General features: G+C 42.8%; 1 protein-coding gene across 4 annotated transcripts; it reads right to left on the bottom strand.

Annotated features, from left to right (window-relative positions):
• Positions 1 to 267: 267 nt before the first annotated feature.
• On the bottom strand, positions 268 to 27317 carry THSD1 (thrombospondin type 1 domain containing 1). Of its 4 annotated transcripts, XM_081045828.1 has the most exons (5): positions 27142 to 27305; positions 24054 to 24193; positions 20129 to 21094; positions 9822 to 9980; positions 268 to 4059 (listed from the first exon to the last, which is right to left on the bottom strand). In XM_081045828.1, the coding sequence occupies exons 2-5, from the start codon at positions 24109 to 24111 to the stop codon at positions 2678 to 2680; spliced, it is 2565 nt and encodes an 854-aa protein (XP_080901954.1). In that variant the 5' UTR covers positions 24112 to 24193; positions 27142 to 27305; the 3' UTR covers positions 268 to 2677. The 4 variants fall into 4 exon arrangements, with proteins under 4 accessions (XP_080901954.1, XP_080901956.1, XP_080901955.1 ...); XM_081045830.1 differs by lacking the exon at positions 24054 to 24193 and having other exon boundaries at positions 27142 to 27295; XM_081045829.1 differs by lacking the exon at positions 9822 to 9980 and having other exon boundaries at positions 2425 to 4059.
• Between the last annotated feature and the right edge of the window lie 197 nt (positions 27318 to 27514).

Genomic DNA, 27514 nt, shown 5'->3' with positions numbered 1-27514 from the left:
CAACTGGGGAGCAATTGCCCCAAAGAGGTGCTGCAGACTCCAGAGCAGTGGGGTGAATGAAAGGCAGGGCACCCCATCCACTTGCAAGCCACTGTCTCATATACACTAAATACTTATTAATTGCTGTGCAGACACTGCAATGCAAGAGATACTTTGCCCTTCAGCCAGGGTAATATCTCCAAAAGATGAGGATCTCTGTTTTTGGAGACTTCTAGAAATTAAAACCCCATAACAGCTCATAGGAACACATCCTATTCACAAAGGTTTAAGATTCAAAGTGCTAGATTTATTCTAGTTCAACTACAAATATAGTTTGAGGGCTTTTGAATAGCTAGGTATTCAACAAATCTTTACTGAACTACTTAATGGCAGCCACTGGGGCTCTGACCTAGGAACATAATAGTGCAGATAGATTATTTCTAATGTAGTTTAACACTTATCCACTAAAGACAATGCTGAAGCATCTACTTTTCCATTTCACAGAGGCAGGGGCCAAATTAGCTTAACTTCGAAATGTAGAGATTGACTCTTTGTAAGAGCCACAAAAAAACCAGAGTAGACAGATGGTGAATGTGTTATACGCTGGTATTAGGTCATTGTGATATTCATTTAGATGCATAAATACTGGAGAAGCATAATTTAACAGAAAACCCTTCTGTTTATAGTGTTTTTCTTGAATTTTCACCTTCCCTGTGGCTGTTTTGGTCTCAGTCTGACATTGTAGGGAAATTCACTGTGAAGTTTGAAATAAGTGAGCATGTACCCTCTGTCCTCAAAGGATGGCACACAAGCTTGTGAACTTGGAAAGAAAACAAAGCTTTCTAGTATGATAAACAAAGAAAATGGAGATTAAAAGGTCTGGTTTTCTCTTCTTTGCATTAGCACATACCAGTTGTCAGACACCACTGAATAATCTACTCCTCCTGTTCCTGAAAGGTAGTTATTATTGAAGCATTTCCAAAAGGAAGTATGTTTCAATTTTCAATAATAATGGCACAAATGAAGTGCTAACGCAACAAATATAAGAGAAACTTTTAAAAGTACAGTATTTGCATTTGTGATTTTTTTGTTCCATCTAATTCTCTCCAATAGTCCCCAAAATCTCACCAGCAGGCTGACATCCTGATAAACTCTAAAAGGAAGAAGGAAAACAGTTGAAAAGGCAGGATGGGTGTGGCAGCTGGAGAGGTCATGGGGAACAAGAAAGTACAGCTATTTAAGTGTAAGGCTTTAGGTTCAAGGGCTGAAAGGAAGTACACCAAATTGCAGAGTACCCACATGGTACCTGGTGGCAGACTTCCAATAAGGGAGCCAAACCTTCAGGTTCTTTTGTGTAGCCTTCACTTCCAAACAAAGCAAGTTGCAAGACCAGTCTTAACATCAAGCAGCAGGAAGCTTCCTTTGAGAAAAGCCAGTAAAGGCAGCTCTCTGTGCCCTCTTATTGCAAAGGGACAGCTTTCTCCTGAAGTTGCTGCTGTTAGAGAAGTCTTGCAAAGGCTGTGATGGCAGTATGCAAAGAATATGGTGAAATGACTCCATGTCCATCCAACCCTGCAGGAATTAATTCCCCTCCCTGAGTATCAAATTCTTCCTTTGTAAAATGTGGTGGGCAGACTGAATCCGAAAACAGAAGTAATTCTAAATTTCTAAAAATCTTCTCTCTTTCCCTTTCTTCCAATAAAAAAAGCTTAAGCTGTAAGATCATAGCAAAGTCCTCCTGCTTTCCATATACCTGAGATTAATTCATGTACTTTCTAAGATGATAAAGTTATCTTCAGAAACTCACGTGTCCCCAGTTCAGAAGGACACCCCCTGGGGTCTTGGCTGCCATTCTGGTCCAGGACTTCAGTCAGCATCCTATGCCAGGCAGTGGCCCAGCCACCATCCACTGCCTACGTTCCAGCTGATGCTCTCTCAGGAGACAACACTTTCCTTTCCAAAATGTTTACTTTTTGCTCAAAACAATGATGCATGTGTGGTTAGGTCTTCATTTGACTCACTACCTGAACAATCAGCTTTCTTATGTTATTTCTCCAAAGCGGAATTAACTCACATAAATTTGTGTCAAGCCACCAGGACTCTTTGTTGCATAAAAAAGTTAAGATATCACCCAATCTGGCCTGAATGTTCTTCCGGAATATCTTGTGGTATCACCATGTCTAGGTAGCCTAGTCCGTAATAGTCCTAATTGACTTAATTAGCCAAACATGAAACTTGTTCAATACTGCCCCTGTAGGCATCAAATTCTTAGTACTTAATAAATTACAATTCAGAGTTGTGTTAACAATTTCATTTTGTTCCAGCCCTTATCAGAGTTGAGACTCCTGAATCTATTTCAAGTGGGAAACTGCCCATGAAGTGTTCAAAGCATTTCATACTCACAAGTCACATCTTGTCATCTTTCTTACCCACATGAGACCAAACCCTATTTTACTCGTTTAAATTTTATTATCGTAGTTAGTAGTAACAAACCAACAGAAATAGGATAACAAACGGAAAATGTTCAGGATAAAGAATCTCTTATGTATTAAAAGGCATGCGTACACACACGAGTTCCTTCCCACTTCTGTCCCACTGTACAAACAGTTTAACAAAACAGTCCACAGGACGATGTGAGCAGCTGATACCATGACCTGGGCAAAGGTCCCCAGTTGTGTGACAGCTCACTGACCTCGGTCTAGATAACCAGCTTCTCCACACTGAGTGTACTTGTGGTTTCATCCTCTTCGTTTGACCCAAAATATCCCGGAAGATCCAGCATCCTTTGCTCAGCCTCGGTGAGGCGGAATGATGTATTGTCGTAGAAGGCGAACTCGGGGTGGGCTGGGAAGCTCTGACACCTGTCTTTTCTACACTGCGAGGGGCTCAGGGGGCTGACCCTCTGGTAGCTATCTTTGGGGGCCGTGGGTGAAGGCTGCTTCCTTGAGGCATTCCTGTGACTGGGGGACGGTCCCCTCCGAGCTCTGGGAGGCTCTGTTCTCTCACCTCCTGCCATGCATCCTGCCTGGCGATCCCCCAGGTCTGGTTTCCTTGTGGGCTGCCCCAAAGGGTAGGACTTCGGGAGAGGGCTTAGTAGACCACTGGTTCCACCTGTCCCTTGAAAAGCGTCCACCTTCTCAGGAAAGACGAGGGCGCACCGACTCTGAGGCCTCACCCTGTCCTGGGCCTGGTCCCACGGCCGCGCCCTCGCACTGTAGGCCGGCGCCTGCCGCGGAGTCAGCGTGGACATGCTTCTCTCCCGGAACGGCCGGGCCTGCTTGGTTTCGTGGAAACTGGCCGTCCTCCTGAAGTGGGAGCTCCTCGCGTGGCTCCTCTCCGACAGCCCCCCGCGGCTGCCCACGTGCCGCACCTGGGACTTGCGGATCAGGGTCTGGCTGGGGCTGACCGCACAAGTGGCCTGGGAGGCGGCGCCATCCAGCCGGGACGGAGGCTTCTCGCCAGCGCCGCCCGCAGGCTGGTCCAGAAACGGGGACTTGATCCGGAACTTGGTGGCGGCGGCGGCGTCCTCGGGGCTCTCCCGGTCCACGGGCGGCGCTGCGGCCGCGTCGATGGCGGTGTCGGTCAGGGGACTCTGAGACACGTGGTACACCTTGGTGGTTTCCGTCAGGCCTTTCTTCTTCATCTCCTTCAACTGCTGCTGGGCCAGGCGGTAGCTGAACAGGGGGGGGATTATCTTCTGGGCGTTGGACTGGAAGCTCTCACTGCCCGACGCCTCGTCCTCCGGGGTCACCGGCACACTGCGCCGGTAGGTCAGCGGGATGCCGGGGTCCCCCGGGCTCCCGCCAGGCCCGTCGCCTGCATCCGAGAAGCTGCCCCGCTGCTCGCTCAGCTCACAGATGCTCTCCTCGTCGGAGTTCTTCCGGAAGCTGGGGGAGTGCATGGAGGGGTGCCGGGCAGGGGCGGCGCATTTCGGCGGGCGGCCGAACTTCCTCCACAGCGTGATGAGAACCGTGGCCACGATGATGATCAAGCAGAGGGATATCCCAGTGACCGTCACAATGTTGTTGGACTTCACGGGACCCTGGGGCTGAAGAGGAGACGAACTGGGTGGTTGGAAAGCTATAAAAAAAAAAAAAAACAAGAATAATAAATGTATTCTCTAGTGTTGTTTTTTTCTGCCTGGTTTTAAGGTCTCTGAGTGGCCTAGTCGGGTTATCTAGCAGTTAAAGAAAGTAAAAGGAACAAGGACTAGGATTTGTGGTCTTACATATGTATCTCTGCTGGCAGCTTAAGCCAAACTGAAAAACAGAGACGCATGGAAGTGAGGTGACCAGATAAGCCACGATAAGGTGATCTGGGGCTTGCTAGCTCCTACTGACACTTGCCGCAAATTTTCTACATAGAAATTTACGAGGGAAGCATCAAGGTGAAATCAAGGTTTTCGCTTAAGGTACACATGGGATCTCTGCACTTAAGTGTACCTTTGAGAGGCACATCAGGAAATTTCTACAAGTATAAAACTCGAAATGCAAAATAATTTAGGTAGATCATACCTAAATTAGCCCGTGTCAAGAGAAACTAATACGTGAAAATAAGACTTTTGACAATGTAATTCACCTTTCTCTCCAATATACAGAAACTGTCTTTCCTAAATTTGAAGTCTCCGCTTTCTCACTCTTCTGTTTTCAGCAATCCACTCCCCTTCCTACCTTCCACGTGGCATGGATTTTTCTCCTTCTTCTTCCCCGCTCTCTCAAACAGGTTTATCCCACAGTCACCAAAATGTTTCACCAAGACTCAGATGCTACCTGAGGCCACAGCCTGTACTGCCACTGAAATATCTGGGGACCCGAGACCAACTTATGCCACGAGGCCTCACGTCTCTTTTCTCCTTGGTCACTGTCCACCATTCAAGTCCTTCTAGTCACCTGCCTGATCTTTTTCATTCCCCACCGTGTTATCGACACTAGTCCTGGGCCCATCCTTCCTTCCACTGCTCCCCTCTCACCTTTCTTCCATACCCTATGGGACATCTGACAACCAAACTCCTCGACATCCAGAACCTTTCCACAAAACACTCCCTTCACCTCCTCGCCTTCCCTGAGGGCTGGATGTCCTGCAGGGCACAGCTTCTCCCCCACCTTCTTAGGGGGGCAAGCTTGACACGTACACTATTTATAAGCAAAGAGGGCCCACAGCAGGTGTGTTCTCAGTCTCCTCATTTCTGACTGCCACTTTCAACCATCTTTCACCTCCATATAAAACTTCTCTTTGGATGCCCAAGCCATTGCTTCTTGACCTTTGGGCTAAGATCAAGTGTGATGTCCAAGCCATCCACCAGACTCCCCACTCCTCCTCAGCACTGCCATCTCCCAGCCCCATGGCAGCCATCAGTCACGAGCAGCTGGGTCCCTGTCTTCCTCACCATCCTATAGGTAGGACCATCTGAGCGACTTCAGTGTTATATCATATCATACCTTCCCATTATCTGCAGCTGCTCCTCTTCTGAAATCTTAAACTTCGTAGCCCGCTGTGTGGCTGTGGCCCTCTCACGCACTCTGTTGCTACACTGGTTATCCAACCTCACTGAAACTTCTCATTCTCCAACCCCTCTATTTTCTCCCAATCTGCCATCCATCTCCTGGCGTCATTTCTCTTCCTACAGCCACGATCCATCACTAAAACCATTCTCCTGCCAATAACCTGAACTCTCTAACCTCTAACACTGAGCTGTACCCTTCTCCCTGCTCTGCAGCAGAAGTCCATCACCAGATACTCGTAAACCCAGACATGTGACTTCTTAGCTGCTCCAGCCTACCCCTGGTGAAGAAAATAACTCACCCACACAGGCCAGTGCCTCTGTGTGCTCATACCACCCAACCTCAGCTGCACTCAAATCCTTCCATGGGTTCCTAGGCAACTTGCTCTTCCAAAGTCTTACCACTTTCCTCAAGCCCCACCTAATCCTCTTCCTCAGCAGTCTGCTAGGTCACAAAAAATAGAAGCTATCAGGCAAGTGCACCCGAGCTGCTTCTGCCATCCTCTCCTCCATAAACTTAGCAGCAGCTGTACCTCTATTTACCTCTTTCTCTACAGAATTAGTGGGAGAAGTGACTTCCTGTAAAGACAAGTCCACTCAGTGCTCTCTAGGCCACCCTTCTCCTGAGTCATCATCCCTTGGTACCAATTATCCCCAGTTTCTCCTCTATGCAGCTGCACAGAAACATGCTCCAGCTCTTCTCACTTTAAAAAGACCTTTCCAGTCCCCTCTCACGACTGCCACAGCCCTATCTCACCCCTTGTCTTCCCAGCCAAGCTTAAAGAAAGAGGAGTCCACCTTTGCTGACTTACTGCTTGCACATCGTCACCTCTGGCTCCTGCAACCTGCCCCTAGGATTCCAATGAAATAGCTTCTGTCAAGGTCATTAATGACCTAATAGCCAATTCAAAGGCATTCCGTCCTGATATTCCTTGACCTCTGCAGCATTGGCTACTGTGCAATAAATACTTCCTGTGGCTTTTTCTCTTCCTGGTAATAACATTCACTATCTAATTTGGAGAGAAGGACATGAGCTTTGGAGCCAAGGGGATTCAGATCCCATCCTGGCTGCACTGGCTCTGCTCTCCCCATCAATGTCCCACCAACATCTCCACATACCCAAGGTCACCACCGTCCTCCCAGAACCTGTGCCTCCTCAGCTATACCCGGTCTCAAAGGAATGGCACCACTGTCCATGGGGTGGCCAATGCCAGCACCCTGGGTTTTATCCTGATGCTTCCATCTCCATCTCTTTCCACACCCAGAGTCTCTGAATCCTTCTCTCCTCTGCATTCCCTCTGCCGGTGTTTCATTTTTCACCTGGGTTACTGAAAAACTCCTAACAGGCCTCACTGCTGCCACTCCTACCCATCCTGATTTGTACTCCACACGACAGCTGAGACATCCCTCTAAGACACAAGTCCAAACTTTCAAGGCCCCTCAGGATCTGGCCCCTGCGTGTCTATCCAGCCTCGTTTTTATCAGTCTCTCTTGGCACACTATGCTGTGGCCACACTAAACTATTTTAAGTTCTCTGGGTCTCGAGGTGCCATCTTCTGCCATGCTTCCATCCCTTTGCTAAAATTCCCTTTCTCACCGAGTTCACCTGGGTGAGTCCTGCTCAGCTCTCAAACTTCAGCTCAAATATCACATCTTCCAAGAACGGAGGTATTCCCAGCATGGATTATCATCCCTGAAAGCTTCCATAGCAAGCTGTGGATACCTTTATCAGTGCAGGCTCTATATTGTACTATAGATTATGCCTGGTTGTATGTCTGCTGAGCAACTGTGTCATAAGCCCCTTCCAGACAGGCACGTCTTATCTATATATTCCCAATGCCAGTCACAGTACCTTGCACGTAGCTGTTACTCAATAAATGGTAGATTAATTAATTGATCAATTCATTATTAACAAAGCAATAGCAAAACGATCAATATCCCACCAGACAGAACGTGGGTGCAACAGCAATTGGATCTTCCCCCTCCCGCATTCAACAAGATGGACCAAATTAACGTAGGACTACAACCAGACCTTGGCATAAAAATGTCCTTTCAAGGCCAAACAAAACTCTAAACTCGCAACCAAGTGAAAATAGTTGAATGCTGAAAGAACTGTTTCCTGATTTATCACTCCTTTCATCTGCATGGTTGCTGATGTCAGGGCGTAGCAGCATTCTGTTGCACATTGTGGGCCTCTTCACTTGGCTGGCTCTCTTTAAAACCGTAGCTGGAGAAAAGCCCCTAAGCTGCTGGCCTCGCCCGTCTCTGCCTCATCTAGTCTTCCCTCTTTCACCTGCAATGAAGGAGCTTTCCTGATGCTAGTCAGCCTGCAAACAGATCTCCCTATTTCCAAAGAGTGGAAAATAGGTTGAAGAAAAAAAGAGAACACTTGGAAGAAATGATTGTATTTATCCACATAAGCATTTATCTGAGGACCACTTACCATAAAAGTAGAGGTGCCTGTAGCACCTACTACCCTTTGTGCTCATCTGTAAGGTATGAATTTCTGGCTCCCACCCAGGATTAAAGAGATAAGATGCCAGAACATGAAATAACACCACATATCCTCAAAAACGATTGCTCATTTCAGGTTGTTGATGCTTCTAGAAAGCTAGACTGGTCCATCTCTAAAGGCAAAGTATTTGAGATCGGTAGCTTAGCATAGGGTCAGGTTGAAGGCCCTGCTCTCTAGCGTTTTATGGTCTTGGGCAGGTCACGTACCCACATACATGCTGCAGAGTCCTCATCTGTACGTGGAGATAGTGATGTACCTACTTCACATGTACAAGGCACTTAGGAAAATGCCTCGTAGGCAGCAAGCTCGCAAGACCTGAGCCCAGCATAACAATCCTTACCTTGCAGAGTTATTGGGAGCTTTAAGTGAGATGGTATATTTAAAGTGCTGGCAAATAGCAAATGGTCAATAAATGGTTGATATTGCCGACACTTCTAAAGGTGCAGTAAAAGCCAGTGGCAGTTGATTTTAAATTCATTTGAGTATTAGGGATATGTCAACACAACATGCCATCTCAGAATTCAGAGGAATGGGTGTATTTGAAGGAAGTTATACACGACAAAGGAACTATGAAAAGTGAAGGAGACTTATAAAGAAAAGAGTAGACAGAGAAGAGAGCCTTAGAAAACAGTATGACATATAACTGGAGAAAGAATAGATTTGGGGTATGGCCTGGGCTTATGAAAAAAGAGGGGCAGGCTGAGGGCTAGGAGAAGAGAATTGAGTCTGAAGCTGTAATAGGAAAAACACAGAGGAAAGAATGTCCTTAGGATACTGGAACAAAGGGAAGAAGGTATGCAGCACTGGGTGGAATGACAACAAGAACGATTTCCTAAGGTCACAGGCACTGACGCTGACCAAGGTGTGGCCAGGTGCCTGTGTTTTTGGCTAAAAGGTGCTCTGAGATCCAAACACAGAAAAACATCTAACTCCTCCAGATCAGAATGGGACAAGGAAGTGGGGATGGTTTTTTAACCTGCAATTGGAAAGCAGAAAAAGTCAGGACTTGACAGAAGGACTTTATCTAAGGGTCAGGAACACAGCAAAGGCCAGCCAATTAAATGGAGGACTGGTTGTATATCAGAAGGTGGGATGGTGTGTGGGAAGAACAAGGATTCTTTAGAGCTGTAACCTGTGACAAATGAATGGGATTCAGTTCCATAAACTAAAGCAAACCTAACTGAGCCCTGTAAACATCCCATCTATAGACAATTCACATCAAATTCTCATTGAACACCTACTAGCGTGTGCCTTCAAGATGCTTAGAGGATGAAGGAAAGAGCAGTCTCTAGGTGATATCAAGAACTCTCCCCACCTTCTCCTCCTGGGTAGGGCTGGTAAAGAATAGATATAAGGCCATCCAGGAGATAAGACAGGGTGTGTTGCCTCATTTTGACAAATAATGGTCTATGGAGTTTTTCTAGGCTGATGGGAGAAAATAAAAAATTTTAAATGTTTTCCCACAGTTTTGGTGGGGAACAGTAAAGGAGGGAGAACTAAAACAAAAGCAAAAACAAAACAAAAAAATCCTGGGAAGAAATGATAATTTCTCTCATTTTTGTAAATTTAAAAATGATTTAATATATCTGAACCTGTAATTTAGATAGATTTCCTTGTCAGTCCCTCTCTTCTATAGTGATAAATCCCCTTGCATCTCACTGACAAGCCACTTCTAGTTAATGACACACTAATGAGTACAGAGTTAGTACTGCCAGGGGCAACAGGGTTTTAATGAGTCCACTCCTGAACTCAACTGGTGATTTTCAGGCAGGTCTGGGTTCAATAGTCTGTCTGGCGAGAAACTCCTGAAGAAAGAAGAATACCTACCAGCGCACTCCTCCAGGGAACATGGGGAGGTCTCTGAGGACTTTCCAGGGCAGCCAGGTCTGGAGGAGAAGGAAGTCAGGCACACACGGCGACGCTCTCTGACACCGTCCCCACACGTGGCACTACACTGGCTCCAAGGCTGCCACAGTCCCCAAGTTTCTGCAAGGACATTAGCCATGCTTTTAATACTAGTTCATTTGAGAATCAGAATCTATTTGCACCCAAATGAAGCAGAAAACTCAAATCTCGAGCCTTGAAAAGTCAGTAAATAAAAGCATTTCCAAAGATGTAGAAAGGTAGAAAGAGTGTTGCTCCTACCCTTAAAACAGGAAAGCTGTAGAAACTACAAAATGTTAACCTTTCTAGAACCCATCAAAAAACTAAGGTCACAGGGCAGCCAAATGGCCTTAAATATAAGGAAAGACAGGCTCCTCCAAGGACAGACACGATGCAAACATCACTTCCTGCGGCAGGTGCCAGGCATCATACAAGCTGATGAGAGGTCATCCAAAAATGTACTGAACCACCAGAAGCATAGTGTGAGCTAGCATGAGAACATAGAACCACCAAGAGCCATATACCCAAGGGGCATTTGTACCCACTTTCAGGCTCTTTTCTGCAGATCTCACCACATGCTCACAGCAAGGATGAAGGGAGGCACAAGACCAAACAACGCCTTCCTGTTGGTGGAGACCTGTGGAGGGAAGAAGCACTGTGGGCAAGACTCAAACCCAACCCAGATCCTCCTCCTCATCTGCCCTATCAACAAACGCTTCAACCACTGGGGACAAGGCAGAAAACTCTGTCCCTCTAAGAGCACCAGTTGGGATCTAGTGCTACTAGGGAATGAAAAAAGAAGAAAGTCCTTCATCCCTGGAGAAGAGCAGAAAATATTCTGGGCCCAGATTCTTAGAGAGCTTCTACCACTGGGGAGGGGCAGGATCATCAAGAGGGCTCCATCCTTGAGACTCAAGGGCTCAGCATTTGCCAAAGACTAAGGCTGACCTGGCAAAGAGTATGTTCTCTCACCTCAACTGCCCAACCCCAACCCTGCAGTATGTTAGCAATTACCAAGTATCAAATAACAACAGCCTATTGCTGGGGCAGGGTCAAGAATGACAGGTGAAAACCTCTCTGATGTGCAGGTTCAAGCCTAAAGCAGAGGGTGCAATAGAAGCATGGAGAAAACCCCTCTGGCAACCCAAATCCTACCCTAAATAAAAGCAACATTAGAAAATTCTGAACTCTGTTATGCATTGAAGGTAGCCATGGCAACAACAAAAACCCAAACACAGTTCAATCCCTTACTATGTTAAAGACTTGCAAAAACAAGGTATGCCCATTTCCAGGTAAATACTATTTATCGGTGTCTACAGTTCTAAATAAAATGTCCAGCTTTCAAACAAAAATTATGAAACACACAGAGAAGGATAAAACAAAGTAACAAGAGACAAAGTAATGAAGAGAACCAAACTCAGATGTGACCCAGATATTGGAACTATCAGAGAGAGAGAGAAGTTAAAATAACTCTAATATGTTAAAGACTTCAGTGGAAAAGGTGAACAAGATATATGAACAGATGGAAAATTTCATCAGAGAGCTGTAAACTGAAGAGTCAAATAGAGTGCTAGAAATAAATAGCCTGGTAATAGATGAAGAATGCATCCTAGATGCTCATCAGTAGATTTAACACAGCTGAAGAAAGAAACAATGACTGAATATAGATCAATAGAAATCACTCAAACTGAAACACAAAGAGAAAAACAGAGTGAATAAAATAGAATACTCAAGAGCTATGGGACGATGTCAAATAGTCTCTTACACATCTAATTAGAATACCAGAAGATAAAAAGAAAATAGTGTCCAAGAATTCTGAAAAATTCATTAAAGACACCAAACTATATCCAAGATGCTCAGAAAACACCAAGCAGATTTTTTAAAAAGAGCAAATAAACAAAAAACTTAGGCACACTGCTATTTCAAACTGCTGAAAAATAAAAACAAACAGAAAACTTTGTGACAAGAGGGAGGGGAAAAGGTAGCAATATATCACACATTAGAAGAATAAAGCTGAGAATTACAGCAGACTTCTCATTATGCAAGGTAGAGGTAATGTAGTGATATTTCTAAAGTACTAAAAGAAAAACTGACCAACACAGAATTCCATATCCAATGAAAATATCTTTCAAAAGTAAAGGAGAAATAAAGAATTTTTCAGACAAACAAAAACTAATAGAATTTGTTACCAGCAAAGCTTCACTACAAGAAATACTAAAAGAAAATCCTTCTGGCAGAAGGTATGTAATACCAGACAAAAACTCACATCTATATAAAGAAATGAAGTGTGATGAAAATGACATTTATAAAGGTAAAGATAAGATTCATTTTTTTCTTATTTTTATATACTCTAAATATAATTGATGGTTTACAGCAAAGTTGTAATAATGTATTATGTGTTTATAGCTTATATAAAGTGTATGACAACAATCACACAAAGAATGGGAGGAATGAATTGGGAATGTATTGTTATAAGGTCCTTACACTACACGTGAAACAAAATAATATTATTTGAAGATAGACTGAGAGTAATTTGATGTGTATTATAAACTCTAGGAAAATCACTAAAAAATCTTAATGCATAAACAATAAAAATTAGAATAGTTTAAGTAAATCATAAAACATATTCAATTAATCCAAAAGAAGAAAAAGTAGAAGAAAAAAACCAAGATGGAACAAATATAAAACTAGCAAGATGGAGATCTTAATCCAACCACTTAATGTTTACACTAAATATAAATAATCAAAATATACCAGTTAAAAGACAGAGAATGTGAGATTGGATAAAAAAGCAGGACCCAATTATATGCTGTTTAAAAGAAACTCACTTTAACTATAAATACATAAAGAGGTTAAAAGTAAAAGGATGGAAGAAGGTTATACCTTGAAAACATTAATCAAAAGAAGACTGGAGTGGCTATATTAATATCAGACAAAGTGGATTGCAGAGCAAGGAAATTACCAGTGAAAAAGAGGGACATTATATAATGATAAGAGTCAACTCTATACAGTTATTATGACTATATTCCCTATACTGTACTTTACATTCCCATGACTATTTTGTAACTGCCAATTTGTATTTTTTTAATTAAAGTTTATTGGGGTGACAATTGTTAGTAAAGTTACATAGATTTCAGATGTACAATTCTGTAATACATTATCTATATCTCACATTGTGTTCACTACCTAAAGTCAGTTCTCTTTCCATCACCATATATTAGACCCCGTTTACCCTCTACTAGAGCCCCTCCTTACCCTCTGGTAACCCCTAAACTATTGTCTATGTCTATGAGTTTTTGTTACTTCATTTGTTTGTCTTGTTCTTTTGTTTTCAGTTTTAAATACCACATATCAGTGAAACCATATGGTTCTCGACTTTTTCTGTCTGACTTATTTCACTTAGCATTATAATCTCAAGATCCATCCATGTTGTCACAAATGGTCCTATTTCATCTTTTCTTATGACAGAATAGTATTCCGTTGTGTATAACTACGTGTAGTGCCAGGTGTGTACTAGGCTTATCGGGGGGAATCACTTCATAAGTTATATAAATGTCTAACTACTATGCTGTACACCTGAAACAAATATTTAATGTCAATTGCAATTGAAAAAAGAATGTAAGGCACAGTTAAAACAACCTTCTAGGAAATAATTATATACAAAAAAAAAAAGAGAGAGAGAGTGTCAACTCAAGCAAGGAGCCTTAACAACCCTAAATGGGGATGTACCTAACACCCGAGCTTCAAAATACATACAAAACACTCCTAGGGCAGTTAGTGACTGAAAATGCAAACTTCTCTTCCAAGCATATATGCAATCACTGCCAGATAGAGTAAGTGAATAGTCTCCTATAAAGAATTATCCTAAGCCCCTTCTCTATCAGCACCCATCCAACCCCAAGACCCAACACTAGGTCTAGCCAACTAGTCATGGCAATACTAGGCATCAAAATATCTTCTGCATAAAGGTCATCCTCTACTAGCAAAAACTCACAACGCAGTCAAAGGTACACAAAGCACAACAAAAACAAGGAGAACGTGTAAGGCAAATACATTCTCAGGTGAGCCAAGTGGTGTAATCTTTGGAGTGAGTCATGGAATATGAGTTCTTTAGAGCAATTAAAATCTCTGGGATTTACACAAGAGTGGGAGTATTACAAACCAGTATCCTGGACCAACATCAACTGAGGTGTGGTAATTATGTTCCATCCAGAGGTTCAACTGAACACAATATTGGTTTTGTGCCTAAAGGATCACAGTGCAGCTCTTCAAATGGCAGAACAATGAGCCAGCTTTGTCCTAAAGCTTCAGAGTTGTTCAGACACTAAGCCCCCAGCGCTTGCAAAGCTTTGGGAATCTGATACTAAAGTCTCTCTGAGTTAATGTGTTGTGATTTATTTTTGAAAAATCTGTTGAGAATTCGATTACTGTGAAATGTAAATTGACAATTAAGTCAATGTATAGCTTATCCTTCTCTTGAGCTCATATTTGAGACCACAAGAGGTAGAAATACAAAAGCTAAGAATCCTTTTGTTATTCTTTCTTAACTCTTCTTTACTTTACATAAATATAATTTATTTAAATATATAGTCATTTGTCAAATTGACAACAAAAATTTTATTAATGGGGGGCGAGAAAAAAATCAAAGTTTTGATACAGGCATGAATCTTAACGTCAAAAATCTCATTTTGAAACGTTTTGTCTTTTCCCCTTGAAAGTAAAATCATGGTTTGCAGGATAATCAACAATAAAAAATAAACATTTAAGCTAAGTTTTATGTCTTTCTATTTCTAAACCAAACTAATCAAACAGGAAACAGGAAATCACTCAAATAAAGCAATGAACAAATTTAATCAGGCAAATTTTTAAAAAATGCTTTAAGTAACTCTACCTACCGTGTTTCCCCCAAAGTAAGATTTAGCCAGATCATCAGCTCTAATGCATCTCTTGGAGCAAAAATTAATGTAAGACCCGGTCTTATTTTACTGTAAGACCAGGTCCTATATAATATCAGACCGGGTCTTACATTAATTTTTGCTCCAAAAGATGCATTAGAGATGATGGTCCGGCTAGGGCTTATTTTCAGGGAAACAAGGTATTCCCTAAAGATTTTTGCTAATAACTTTAAGGAAACTACTTGGCAAAATGGGAACTCATTAGATAACTGTAGTTCATGTATTAGAAATGAAAAGCAAGATGACCAATATTCCATAGTCTTACTTCCTGAATGAAAGGTTGTTTTGTTTTGCCCTGTTTAGATGTCCATACATGCACTCACACTACATAACAAACCTGTTTGGCCAGGAAAAATGTCTTTCTAGCCATTCTAGAGGATATTAATTCTAAATGAGCAAAATTTGTCTGGAATAGGGAAAGGGAGATATGTTTCCACTGCCCAAACTATCTGTAGGAATACAGCCTCTGAAATATTCACATCTGCAAGGCATTTTTCTTAAGAGACTCAGGTAACTAAACAAAGCATGCTATGAGAAAATTTTATAGACGTGAGTGAAGAGCTAAAAGCAGCGGTAGGAGAAAGGGCACCTGGATACGCAGTTCAGACTTTCTGTAAACAGAACAAGGCTCACTCGTATTGGCCTCATCAGCTTATGCCTGGGCCAGTGGACTCCAAAGTGAGTTACATGCCCTTTAAGAGAGGTGGGCAGCACAAGCTGAACCAGTGAGATGAGGAGGAAAATATCAGAACTTTTTTTCTAACAATAAATCTAAAAGCTTATATTGTTCAATACATGGATTGACAGGTGACGTATGGAAGGCAGTATAGTAATTATAAAAACAAAGTCTCAAGCCAGTCTAACCACCAGTGGTGGTTGAGCCACTTAGCCACCACTGACCTTAGGCAAATTACCTAACCTTTCTGTGCTTCCATTTCTTCACCCATAAAATAGACAATATAATAAACCTAACTCATAGCATTGTTATCTGAATTAAATAGGTTAATATTCATACAGCACCTACAACAGTGCCTGAGCAAAGTAATCACTATGTAAATGTGAGCTTTATTATGTCAGATGGTCGCATACAGTACGTCACATGTCCTAAAGGAATCCCTAAGGAGGAGCAGGAGTTCCACTAGGTGGAAAGGTTTACTGGTTCATTCACTTTCAGAGAATTGTGGAGGATTAAAGCATCCAAGGATTTGTTCATATGAATTTTTACAATATTTTTCTAGTTTTAGGCAAACTAACTCACAAGGTAGACAAGTGGCTTAAGAAGATTCTGGCAAAGAATTAAATGTAATAAAATTATTACAAGCACATGCAAATAAGAACAAAATGACAGAGGTGACAGTATTCTTGGTAAAAAGTATTCTTGTTCAGTCATTATGAAGGAAAAGCAAGACCACCTCATCAGAAAAACAAGATAACCAAAAAAATTAAATTATCAAGAAAAGTATGTTAACTGCACATGATTTTTATTTACTTCCCCCCAAAAAAAACTACATGAATATGAATTTATACCCTCTATCATTAATTCTCAATTGAGCCTCAAAATATATATAAATATATATTTTGCCTTGAGATACATACAGAAACCACACTCTCTGGATGAAACCCTTGGGCAGGTGTGTTCAGAATATAGGGTTTCTCAATTTCAATTTTTGTAAGTTATTACAGTGCCTGTGCCATATATTACTAATACTCCCCACACATTAACATCTATGCAGAGAAAAATATAAACATTCAGACTAAGTAGGATAAATGAAGATCATAAATAATCATTTTTGGTAACATCTATTATATGTTTGCTGTAAATTGTTATTTACATACTATCTTGTGGTTCTAAGACATATTTGGGAAGAGAGACAAACATATCAAACACATTATTCCATTTTCAAAAGGAACTAGTAAGAAATTTAGCGGAGTCAGTGGCTCACACAAGACGTGGTGGGTTCAGTGAATGGCATCATTCAGGGACTTTACTGGAGAGCTGTCAATTTAATTGGAAAATTAAAAGAAGAGAACTTGATTCAGTCAAAATTTTTTATACTAAAAACGCAGGAAGGCACCAAGGTTCCTATCAGCAGCATACATTTCACAGATCAGCCAGGGTCAGGGCCATTGCTGGGCAGCCACACAGAGACTCTGCGGTCTCCAGGGGCATTGAGTTCCTCCAGATACTGCTTCCAGCCCTGCTGCTAGGGCTGTCTGGTTGCTGCAGCCCCACAGGGAGACTGGACACAGAGAACCACTCCCTGTTCCGGCCCTCTCTAGTGTCTTCCCCCTACGTTTGTGGGGAAAATCACAGTCTTTAGACATTGAGTAAGTATCTGGGCAAAGCCGACAATCAACAAGGTAGACTTCCTGTTTCCAATGTCTTCTCATCAAATGGTCCAAATGTCTCTACTCCCCCTGGTTTGTTTCATTAAATTCAGTCAATTAGAATTTTTTTCTCTTAACAAAAGTAACTCCTTTTGAAAAGGCAAGCACACCTTGAATGATTAGTTTAATATAATTGTTTTTCTACCAGTACTTAGCTGAGATTAGCCACACCTGAGTTCAGTTTTCACTTTAAGGAACACATAGTGAACACCTGTTAATGTGCCAGGCATACTGGTGAGCCAAATGAAGACCATGAACAGCTTCTGGAAGCACAGATTGGCTTCGCCACCAAACGAGCTTCTCCAATCTGGGGGTGGTGGTGGGGGAGTGGTGGTGGGGGAAGAAAGACACTGAACAAGCAATGACCCTTGGTGATAAATGCCATGAAAGAGGAAATGTGCCAGCTGACAGCAAGGCAACTTAACTAGTCTGGATTGAGGAAGAGTAACCCAAGTGGAGACTTGGGGGACAGGTTAATGCTAACCAGTGAAGGTGGGGGGAGGGGGTTCAAGGCTCTCCCCTACAGTGACTGTGGGGTGGGCAGCCTGGCCACGGAGCACCCTGTGGATTCTCACCCTCCTGTCAAGCGAGGTGACTGACAGGCTTTAAGCAGGGGGACAGCCTCAGCTGACCTCAATTTTCAACAACCCTTCTGGCTACAGAGAGCAAATGATGTGAATGGAGGGGCCCAATTAGGAATCTGTTGCACGAGTCCAAGTAAGGGATGGTGGAGGCTTGAACCAAGTGGTGTCAGTGAAACTAGGTAGACATGGATTCAGACATTCAGAAATTTTGTTTATGAGGAGACAAAATCCACAGGACTTAGTGAATTATTTACAGGAGGTGAAGAAGAGGAAGACGCCTGGGTTTTGGGTTTGAACAATGGACAGACGGTGGAGTCCTATACTGAGGAGTAGGTTTAGAGGGCAGGATGATGAGGCAATTCCAGGTATGCTGCTTTTAAGGTGCCTGGAAGACACCTGAGGGCCGACAAGCTATTCAACAACACTTAGATGTCGGGGAGAGATGCCAGTCAGGAGAGTGAGCACGTAGCATAGTGTGTGAAGAGTAAAAAATGCAGACTCTAGGACAAGATGTAGAAGTCCAGCACTTAAGGGGATGAGGCCAGGCGGTGGAAGCAGCATGCAAAGGAGACCACGAAGGAACAGCCGGTGGCTGGAGGTAAACAAGGAGTGACGTCACAGACTCAAGATCAATGAAGATACGAACTGAAAAGCGTCCCAGGATTTTGGGACCTGAAAGTCATCCACGGGCTGCTTTAGGGAGAGCATTTTCAGGGGAGGGGAATAAATGAACCCCAAAATATAGGAGACTTTTTCAAGAACCTGGGCTATACAAAAGGAAGAAGAGATTAAGAGGGTGATTTCTGAGGGAGACGCAGGCAATGAGGGCTGATTCTGTTTTCTTTTTAGATAAGCAAGTTAAGTACATTTCAAAGCTGATGGGAATAAGCCAGTGAAGAAGGGACAGGTAGAGACAGAGAAGAGAGAGGGGATGAGACGGTTCCTGAAATGGGCAGAGAGGCTGGGCTCCGCAGTGGAGCGGAGGGTTCATTTTGTCCTGGAGGAATGACACTTCTTCCCGCCGCCCTGACAGCAAAGGAGGTGAAGAGGAGGGGACGAATGCCTGTAGGCTTGGAGATTCTGGTGGGACCGTGAGGGAGCTGCTTGGTGTGGCAGGGGGCAAGTCAGCTCTGAGACTTAACCAGGGGGCAGAAGGGAGGTTTGAGGGAAGCGAGCAAAGGAGGTGAAACAAGTGGCTGTGGAAAACAAAAGCAGAGCCGGCCAGAGAGCCTCCCTGGGTAGCGTGGTGGGCGCAGGTGAGGGTGGAGGCATCACCTAGCCATACAGGCCCCAGTCTGGCTGGGTGCTACCTTCTCATGCAGTTTGGGTGGAGTGGGTGGCCAGCACATGGCTGGACCCAGGCAGAGGGGTGTGGCCCAGCCGGCGCATCAGAAGGACAACAGGGCAGAGTTTAGGGTGTCGGTAGGAGAGAGACTGATGGGATGACCTGTGGAATCTAGGCTGCAGAGAGAGGCATGTGCAAGCAGGGCAGAGGGGAGACAGTCAAAGGAAACGGACTTCCTCTAGGAGATGAAGCGTGAATTTGGAGCAAGAAACACTTGGAGTTACAAAGATGGTTGGCGGTTTGGGCTGTCAAGGGGCATGGGGCTGGGTGGGGATGAAGACAGAAGCATTTAGATGAACCACACAATCACTGCCAGGTTAAGCTCTTGCCAAGACCAGGCTCGCACCCAAGAAAAGGGAAAGAAATGCAAAGAGGGGCATGGGGTATGGATGGAATTATAATAACCCCAGTTCTTTGTGATTAGAGAGGGCATGTCGCAAAGAATTCAGAATTTGAAAGTTTTTAGAAATCTTGCTTTGAAATCTCACTAAAGAGGCTTCATTCTTATAATGAAGGACGTAAAAGGAAAGAGACGTGCTCAGCAAGAGCAATCCAGAAGTTACTGAATACAGCTTGGGATTTAGCTTTAAATTCTGATCATACCAGCCATGGACGGGCCATCTGATGTAACGACTAATGTTTATTGGTTCTTCCCATACGCGTGGCACTATGCTAAGAATTGTACATGTTTGTTTCATTCAATTCTCACAACTCTCTGAGGTACATACTCTTATTATCCTCACTTTACTGATGGAGAAACTGAAACTGAGAGAGGTTAAGTCAGCAGTGAGCCATGGATGCTTACCAGCATTCTTCATTTTTCAGATAAGGAGGATAATGCCATTTGAGACATTGTGAGGAGTGAACCATAAAAAATGACAGTATATTTCACAGAAAAGCAAGTTCATCTAAATTTAAAATAATGATTTTGACGACATAAAGGCATCAGTTTGATAAAAATTAAATCTCAATACCAACCTATATTTCTCTGAATGAGCATGCATTCCTGCTCCTTTGCAGAAAACTGGCTTTTGCTTGAAATGCCGAAGTCAAAGCAGTATTTATTCCTCCCCATGTCAAACAAAGTGCAGTTGAACACTGTTCTCCTCTGTCCCAAGGTCAGGCTGTTTTCAGCCAGCCGAATGGTCCTTTCCCCGATGCGTCTGGGGGCCTCCTTGAAGACGGCAATCGCTCCTTGGACAAAGACGCATGGCGGTGGCAGCACCCTCACCTCCACCTCAGACTCACATGTGAGTTCTGGCACCATCACCAATTTGTATCCAAATTTCTGGGCCAGGTCAATGGGTCCTGTAGAGGTAATGACTGAGTCTGGGCCCAGCAGTTTCAGCACCACAGTGACATAAGCTTCTGGCCCCACAGTTGCACAGCCAAACTCAACCCACTGACCTTGAGCGAGTTCTGTCTTCTTACTAGTTCTTATTTCCAGGGGCTGTCCCTGCCTTGTTCGTGCATCAGGAAGACTCTTGGTGAAGATGACATCCACCAAGACGCTGGGCTTGTCCCCAGGGAACAGACACAGTGGCTGATTGGTGAAGAGGCCCACCTGGAAGGTGCCTTCTGCTGTCCCGGATGTCCTATTCAGGTCAACATGAAAAACGGGCCATTCCACCTTCAGCAATGCACCTTTTTCCCACCAGGGGACGGGAGTGCTGCTGTCTGTGGCTTCCAGACTCATTGTGAACCAGTAGTCACCAGCCGCCTTGAAGTAGAAGCACTCAAACTCGACTGTCCCCTGGGACTCGTTGGTCAGGAGGTATTTGGTGGTCAAGGTCTGATTGGTGTTGGCCTCGAGCAACAGCACAGATACATTCCTCAGCGTCCCATTAGCACCATCAAAATACTGGAAATCCACAGACACGGTGGTGTTGCTTAGTGCTACATGTCCTGGCTCTCTCACGAGGAGATACTCAGCTTCTCCAAGAACTGAAATGAAATGATCAGAGTGGGTTTTACAAAAGTTGTAAATTTGAGCAGCACTACTGGAGACATCGAAGAAAAAAACTCATGACGGTCACAAGAGAAGTCTGCACTGAGCCAAGGATGATGTAAAATGACTGATTCTGGGGGCCGGGCGCCGCACTGTTTCCATCCTACAGCGGCTTTGTTCCTTTTTCTTCATCTTTTATGGTTACGTTTAAAATAACAAATTAGTGATAAATACTCTGAATTCACAACATTCAACGATGTAATATATCTGCAATGGAAATCTATAAAGCCAGAATAAAAATTGAGAGTTCTTAAGATTAAAAAGTCAATACATCACTTTTCTCATTTTAACCATATTCTGGTGTTTAGGTATTTGGGGGAAATGGATTTACAGTGAAGTGAGAGAAAGCTTGGTTTAAATGACATAATAACAAACTGCTCTAGGTTACTGAAAATGTAAGACCCTATACATCAAAATTATTACTTTTCTGATAATCAAGACAAGTACTTGGGCATTTTCACTGTAAAGAAACCATTGCCCTTGGTTTGTATGAGGCAGAAATATTCATATGAATAAGAAATGTTGACACTATTCTGCATGGATCATCCAAGAGATAGAGTGAACATTTATGAAATAGCTGGCTTGTCCTTGGCAATTTTAATGATATCACAGCAACTGCTACTGGCAGATAGATGACTACTAGCCCACAAATATCACTCCATTAGAATCAGTCATATCTTTTGAAAAAGAGACCCATCAGAGCAGCTGAAGTAAACAGTGGAAAAAACAGACACACAGAATTCTTGTTTCTATTTTGAACCCTATCCAAATACATATCAAAGGAGACAGAATTTGGCAATGCAACTATCAGCTGGCACATAGATAGGATAAGAAACAATTGTAGATTTAAAAGACTGCAATGCCCTTTTGGTTTGAAAAACAACATGTGTAAGTATGAATTTATTATTCTTATTGCATATACCTCATATGTATATGACATGTACATATCTTACCATATATATGTCCAAAGGACCTCAATGTGTCGTTTGGGCTGGTACTCTTTTAAACAGACCCTTACATGTATTCAATCAATGATTATTAGAATCAGCACATGAATGAATATATTGGCACATAGAGAGTCTGGGGTTTTCTTTTAATTAGCTCAGCATCCATTTCTTACTTAAGATGAGGTGAAATCAAAGATATAAAACTTGGATAGACCTGAATGCTTGATCACTACTTGCTTGAAAAACCTAATAAGATAAAGTTCTTTTTTATATATATTTATTTAGTCAAAACAGAAGTTGAGGGATACTTCCTTTTGGATGGAGACATTCCAAAGTTGAAGACGGTGGCTGATTCTGGCACAGCTTGTGTGCTGGTTCAGAGCTGACCTGGTACCTTTTTGTGAACAGGTGGCTAAAGAGACTCCAGTGCTCACTGGATTAAGAAGCCTCTTAGTTAACTAATGAAAGCCTATTGTCAATGACAGGAATTGTCAATGAGACAGATCAGATTCTGATTTGGACAGCCAATCAATGAAGAGACACAAAGCCCAGCTGGAAATGGAGAAAAAAGATACAATGGATTCCAGCAGCAGCAGCAGCATGTGTGTAATAAAGAGAAAGCTTGCTACTTTACAACTCTTGTTTTTACAGGCAAGAACACCATCTCATTTAGAAAACTACAATTTGGTTGGACGCCATCCTGACTACAACAGTACAGTTTTCTCTATTCTTTTGTTTCCTCTCTCCCTATTACTTTATCATATTTAAAGGAACTGCTGTCTCAATATAAGCATGCTGCTTTTAAAAAAAAATGAAATCGTAATGGTATATTTTGATCAACATCAAACGAGTAGGGGAAAAAACAACCCAGAATTATACAGTACTTCCATGAGTAGCCTGTGCACTCAACTTTTATGCTCTATCCTCTATTTTAAGCTCATTTAATTTTTATTTTTATATTCCAGTAAGGTATTTTGTGCTCAACAAACATCCTTGCAGACTTTGTTTAAATGTAAGATTTTGATGTCTTTATCACTATGAAACCAAGGATACTTTTATAATTTTTTGTATGAGGTTGTTACATGTAATCGGTTTTTAAGTAGGGATAAATGACTTTAAAAGAAATGAATCCCAGATTGGTTTTCCGTAAACTGAGTGTCTCTTGTTTAAGCTTCTTAAAAAAGAAATGGCTGAGAAAGGACATTCACAGGACTCAAATGAATACTCTGGTCCATTTAACTGACTGTGCCACCAATATTACAGGAGCCAAAGTTTGTAACTTTTTCATCAAAATGAAAACAGTTTCCACCATCACACCCATCAACTGCCTTAGATGTTTGTGAAATATTTGGAAATCGTCAAAACTAGTATTAAATTATTGAATCTATTGGTTCAGTAGTTGCACGCCTGAGAAATGAACTCAATTTTTAGAAACTAACTGAATGAAAAACCTAAGATTAAACACATATTGTATGCTCAGACATTCAAGGTTTCATGTTCTCGATTTTATTTTAGCATCCCAACAACCCTGTGAAATCAATCTGATTGCCAAGGTTGAAAGGGATTAAGAAATTTATCTAAGGCACACAACTGGCAAGGACTGAAATTTGGATTAGTTCCAAAGATATTCTAACAGCAAAACTGTCCTGTCAAGAGAAATGTTACTCTAAACCCCAATGTGTAAAACATTGTTTTGTGTATATATGATTATCTTCAATTAAACTGAAGTGAGTTGTTGTTTTTCTTTTTAAAGACTTAAAAATATATTTAAAGTGAAATTTGAATCCATAGTTCAGAAGGGTGCAAGGATCACAGTTGAAAAGAGACTGCGCTGTAAACCCTGCCCTGCCTCCTTCATACAGGATCACCAGCGTTTATGCATTTATAAACCTCACAATTACGTTTCTTCATTGATCCCTATAGCACTAAGTATACTTACAATACTCACCATAGTCACAGAGCACCACCAACAATAGATTTGAAAAGTCTTTCAACATTTGTTTCATTCTGATCAGCAAAATCCCAAGTCTTTGGTCTCCTCATGTCCTTTCTCACATCCAAATTGTGAATTTTTTTCCCCAAAAACACCTGAAATTAGAACCTCAAAAAAATGATGGCTCTGTTCCATGTGATTCTTAAAATAGTAATCGTGAAATGACAAAACATATTGTAAGAAGTCAAACTTCCTAGGTGATACGGAAAATAGAAAGGACACTGTTAGGTTGGTGCAAAAGTAATTGCGGTTTAAAAGGTTAAAAACAATTGCAAAAACTGCAATTACTTTTGCACCAACCTAATAATTTTCACTGGGGAAACGACCTGTAATTGTACACGTCTCTTTTGTTCCATTAGAGCTCACCTGTTAAGAACATTCAGGATGCCCAACACCAAGATTATCTTTGCAGAACACCAAGGCTCATTTTTGTAGCACATCCTTAAGTGGAGAGTTTGTTATTTGCCAAAATTCATCAAAACGAATAGCCAATCTGGGTAATACCTCTTCACATGTTTATCTGCCTGGCATTTCACACTAATTTACTAAACTTCAGTGAATTTACTAAATTTTTGCCAAACTTGCATCGCACATTGTGCTGTGTAGACCTTGCCTTGCTTCCACAAGGGGACCTACTATCTTTCGTACACAGTTGTTGTGTTATCTGGATTGCTTCATTTCTTGATGTCTAGGAGCTATAGCCCAACTATCAAACCTTTAAAAAAGATACCCAGCGTATTGCAGTTAAATGTGAACACCATGTGGCCCTGACTTTCCTTATTTAGGGTACTCTAAAGAGAAAACAGAGAAATCACAATTATCATCGTCTGTCAGTCTTTTAATACTTGCTGCTGGCATGCATCAGGAGATAGATGATTTCATGCAGCAATCTTCCCAGACCACCTGGGAGGGCAGGAAAGAGCTTGTTGGCCTGTGCTTCAGAATGCTTTGTGGGAGGAGGCACTCACTTTGATACAAACAGCTGTTAGACCACAGAATAAGATGGAGGGCATTTAAGTGCCCCTTTTTTTTTCATACTAGAGTCTAGTAAACTGTGGGCTACTAAACATCACCAAGTATATTTTCTTAATGTTTACATTCCCATTATCCAGTTAATAATTTTTAATAAGTATATTATATTCCAAAAATATGTATTTTTATATCCATTAAGATAGAAGTTAATGGAATTAAAAGGACTGACTGAAACAATAAAAAAATTCAATGGAAAGAAAAACGATGTGTAACTATTAGCTTTCTTTCAGTAGGAGTTGGTTGAACAAAGGAAATACTGTACTTCCTCCAAGGGAAGCAGAAATCTGAAGCGTAATTATGTAGATGATTAGGGCTCCCTTCCCTCCCCAACAAAAAAAGAAAGTTCAGTTTTGCTGGAATTAGGCACAGATTTGACTTAAATCCTTTCTTTGAACTTTGAACATGGACTGGGAAACTTGGCCTAAAACAGCAGGTACGCATCATGTGTCTCCCAGGCAAGCGTGGTGCTTAGGGCAATTAAAACCCGTCCTTTAAGTCACTGATACTCAGTAACCAGAGTAAGAAGGAACTAGCCATCCCTAGTTCCCAAAAGGTTAACTGGCTTCTCCCAAATTGCTTGCTTCCCTGCAATAAACATTTTTCCAAGAAGCTCCTCATTGCAGCTGATTTTATGATGATAACACATTTTCCTTCTGAAGAAAATGACCAGTAAAACCTAGAATACGTGATAATCTATATTTTGAACTGAGTGGGACTGGAATTATAAAATAAACCAGCATATCTGACATCATCATATGGATTTTTTTAATGTTCTCAAGCTTTGAAAATAAATACTGAATTTTTACTAGCTCAAGCATTAACTTGAAGACTTTAACAGAGCATCCCAGAATGGAACTGAATGCTGGGTAAAAATCACTATTTAAAAAAAAAAGAAGAAGAAGAAGAGGACAGCATGCTTTCATCTGTAACCTTGCTTGCTTAATTTATCCCAGCGTGTTGTTCACAATACAGTACTGGCTACTTAAAATGTTTGACTTGAGAATCATTTTGAGAAAATAAGACCCTAGGTATATTTTCTACACATTTAAAAATACTTCTACATAGCATTCATAGTCATAACGGTTTACAAATTCTAAATGTATCAGCTAAAGGGTAGGCCGAAGTTGTGAATATTCTCAATAGATAATGGCATTATGTCAAGCTCAGGTCCCATGTTTTTGGTGACACCAGCTAAGATAACCCCCTACAGTGTCTTCATAGCTGCAGAAAAAGACAATGCATTACGCTCAAGTCCATGAAACCAATGGCATATTAAAAAATAAAAGGGAAAAGAAACACAAAGTGATCTGTCCCTTCTGACAAACCTGCACACGCTTGTGTGTGTACAAACCTAATAATAATATTTATTAGGAGGAAATCCCTAATTCCAAAGCAGCTCGTGTAAACTGGCTTTCCTTTTACACGCAGTCCAGTGGTCTCTGCCCTGGTCCCACGGGTGGGGTGCAGCTTCCCTGCAAAGCTGTGTGCACGCCCAATCTGCTCAGTCTCCAAAGGCTCCCAACTCAAGCTCATGCTTGGAAATGTAGCCCTGCCGCTGTCATCACGCAGAGCTCTCTTAAAATGTGGCCCATTCTGAAATACTTCTATCTCATACTCTATATCCCAGAAAGGATTTCTTTTTGAAAAGAAGCAAATTTGTTCCGGAACGCTTAGTATTCCAAGACGCTGTTCCTCGAGGGTCTCAACTATTTGGACTTAACAAACCCGTCCACAGTCAGCCTCGGTCTCTTGGCAACACCTGCGTCCGGGGAGAGCCGGGTTCAGGTGAAAACCGGGACTCGGAGAGGCGGAGACGCCCGCGTTCAGGGCTTGTCGCCTGGGGAGCCAGGAAAGGGGACTGGGTGCGTCGAGGCACTGACACCGTCCACCTGTGCTTTCAGGCTGCGGGGAGAGGGCACGGCAGGGTCTTGGAGGCACTGCCCGACCCCAGCGGAGCCACCGAGGACCCCGCGGACAAGAGCGCCCATCGGGTGACGAAGGCTCCTCTTACCTCTCGGGACCGGCGGGAGCAACGGTCAGGACCAGGGCGAGTGGTGGCGAGGAGGGCGGCGGGCGAGAGGCCTCAGGGCCTACGAGGCAGCGCGCGGAGCATCCCGCGTCCCGGGAAGAGCGCCCGGCCGGCAGCGCTCCGCTCCCGCAGCCCCACCCGGGCCCGCCCCCGACTGCGCGGGGTAGGCGGCACCCGGAGGGCGGGGGACCTGCGCGAGCCGGCGGGGTCAGCCGGCGGGGCCGCCCCCACCCGCCCCCACCCGCTCTGGGCAGCGCATCCCTTCCTGCTCCCCGGCTGGGGACAGGAAACCCGGCAGGCGGGTCACGGATTTTAAGGGAGAGCCAGCAATCTCCTGACATTTCAAATACGATCA

This window comes from Rhinolophus hipposideros (genome assembly GCF_964194185.1).
Source record: "Rhinolophus hipposideros genome assembly, chromosome: 4".
Taxonomy (NCBI): domain Eukaryota; kingdom Metazoa; phylum Chordata; class Mammalia; order Chiroptera; family Rhinolophidae; genus Rhinolophus; species Rhinolophus hipposideros.
The sequence above is the reverse complement of the archived record's forward strand: the minus strand, read 5'-3'. Positions and strand labels throughout refer to the sequence as shown.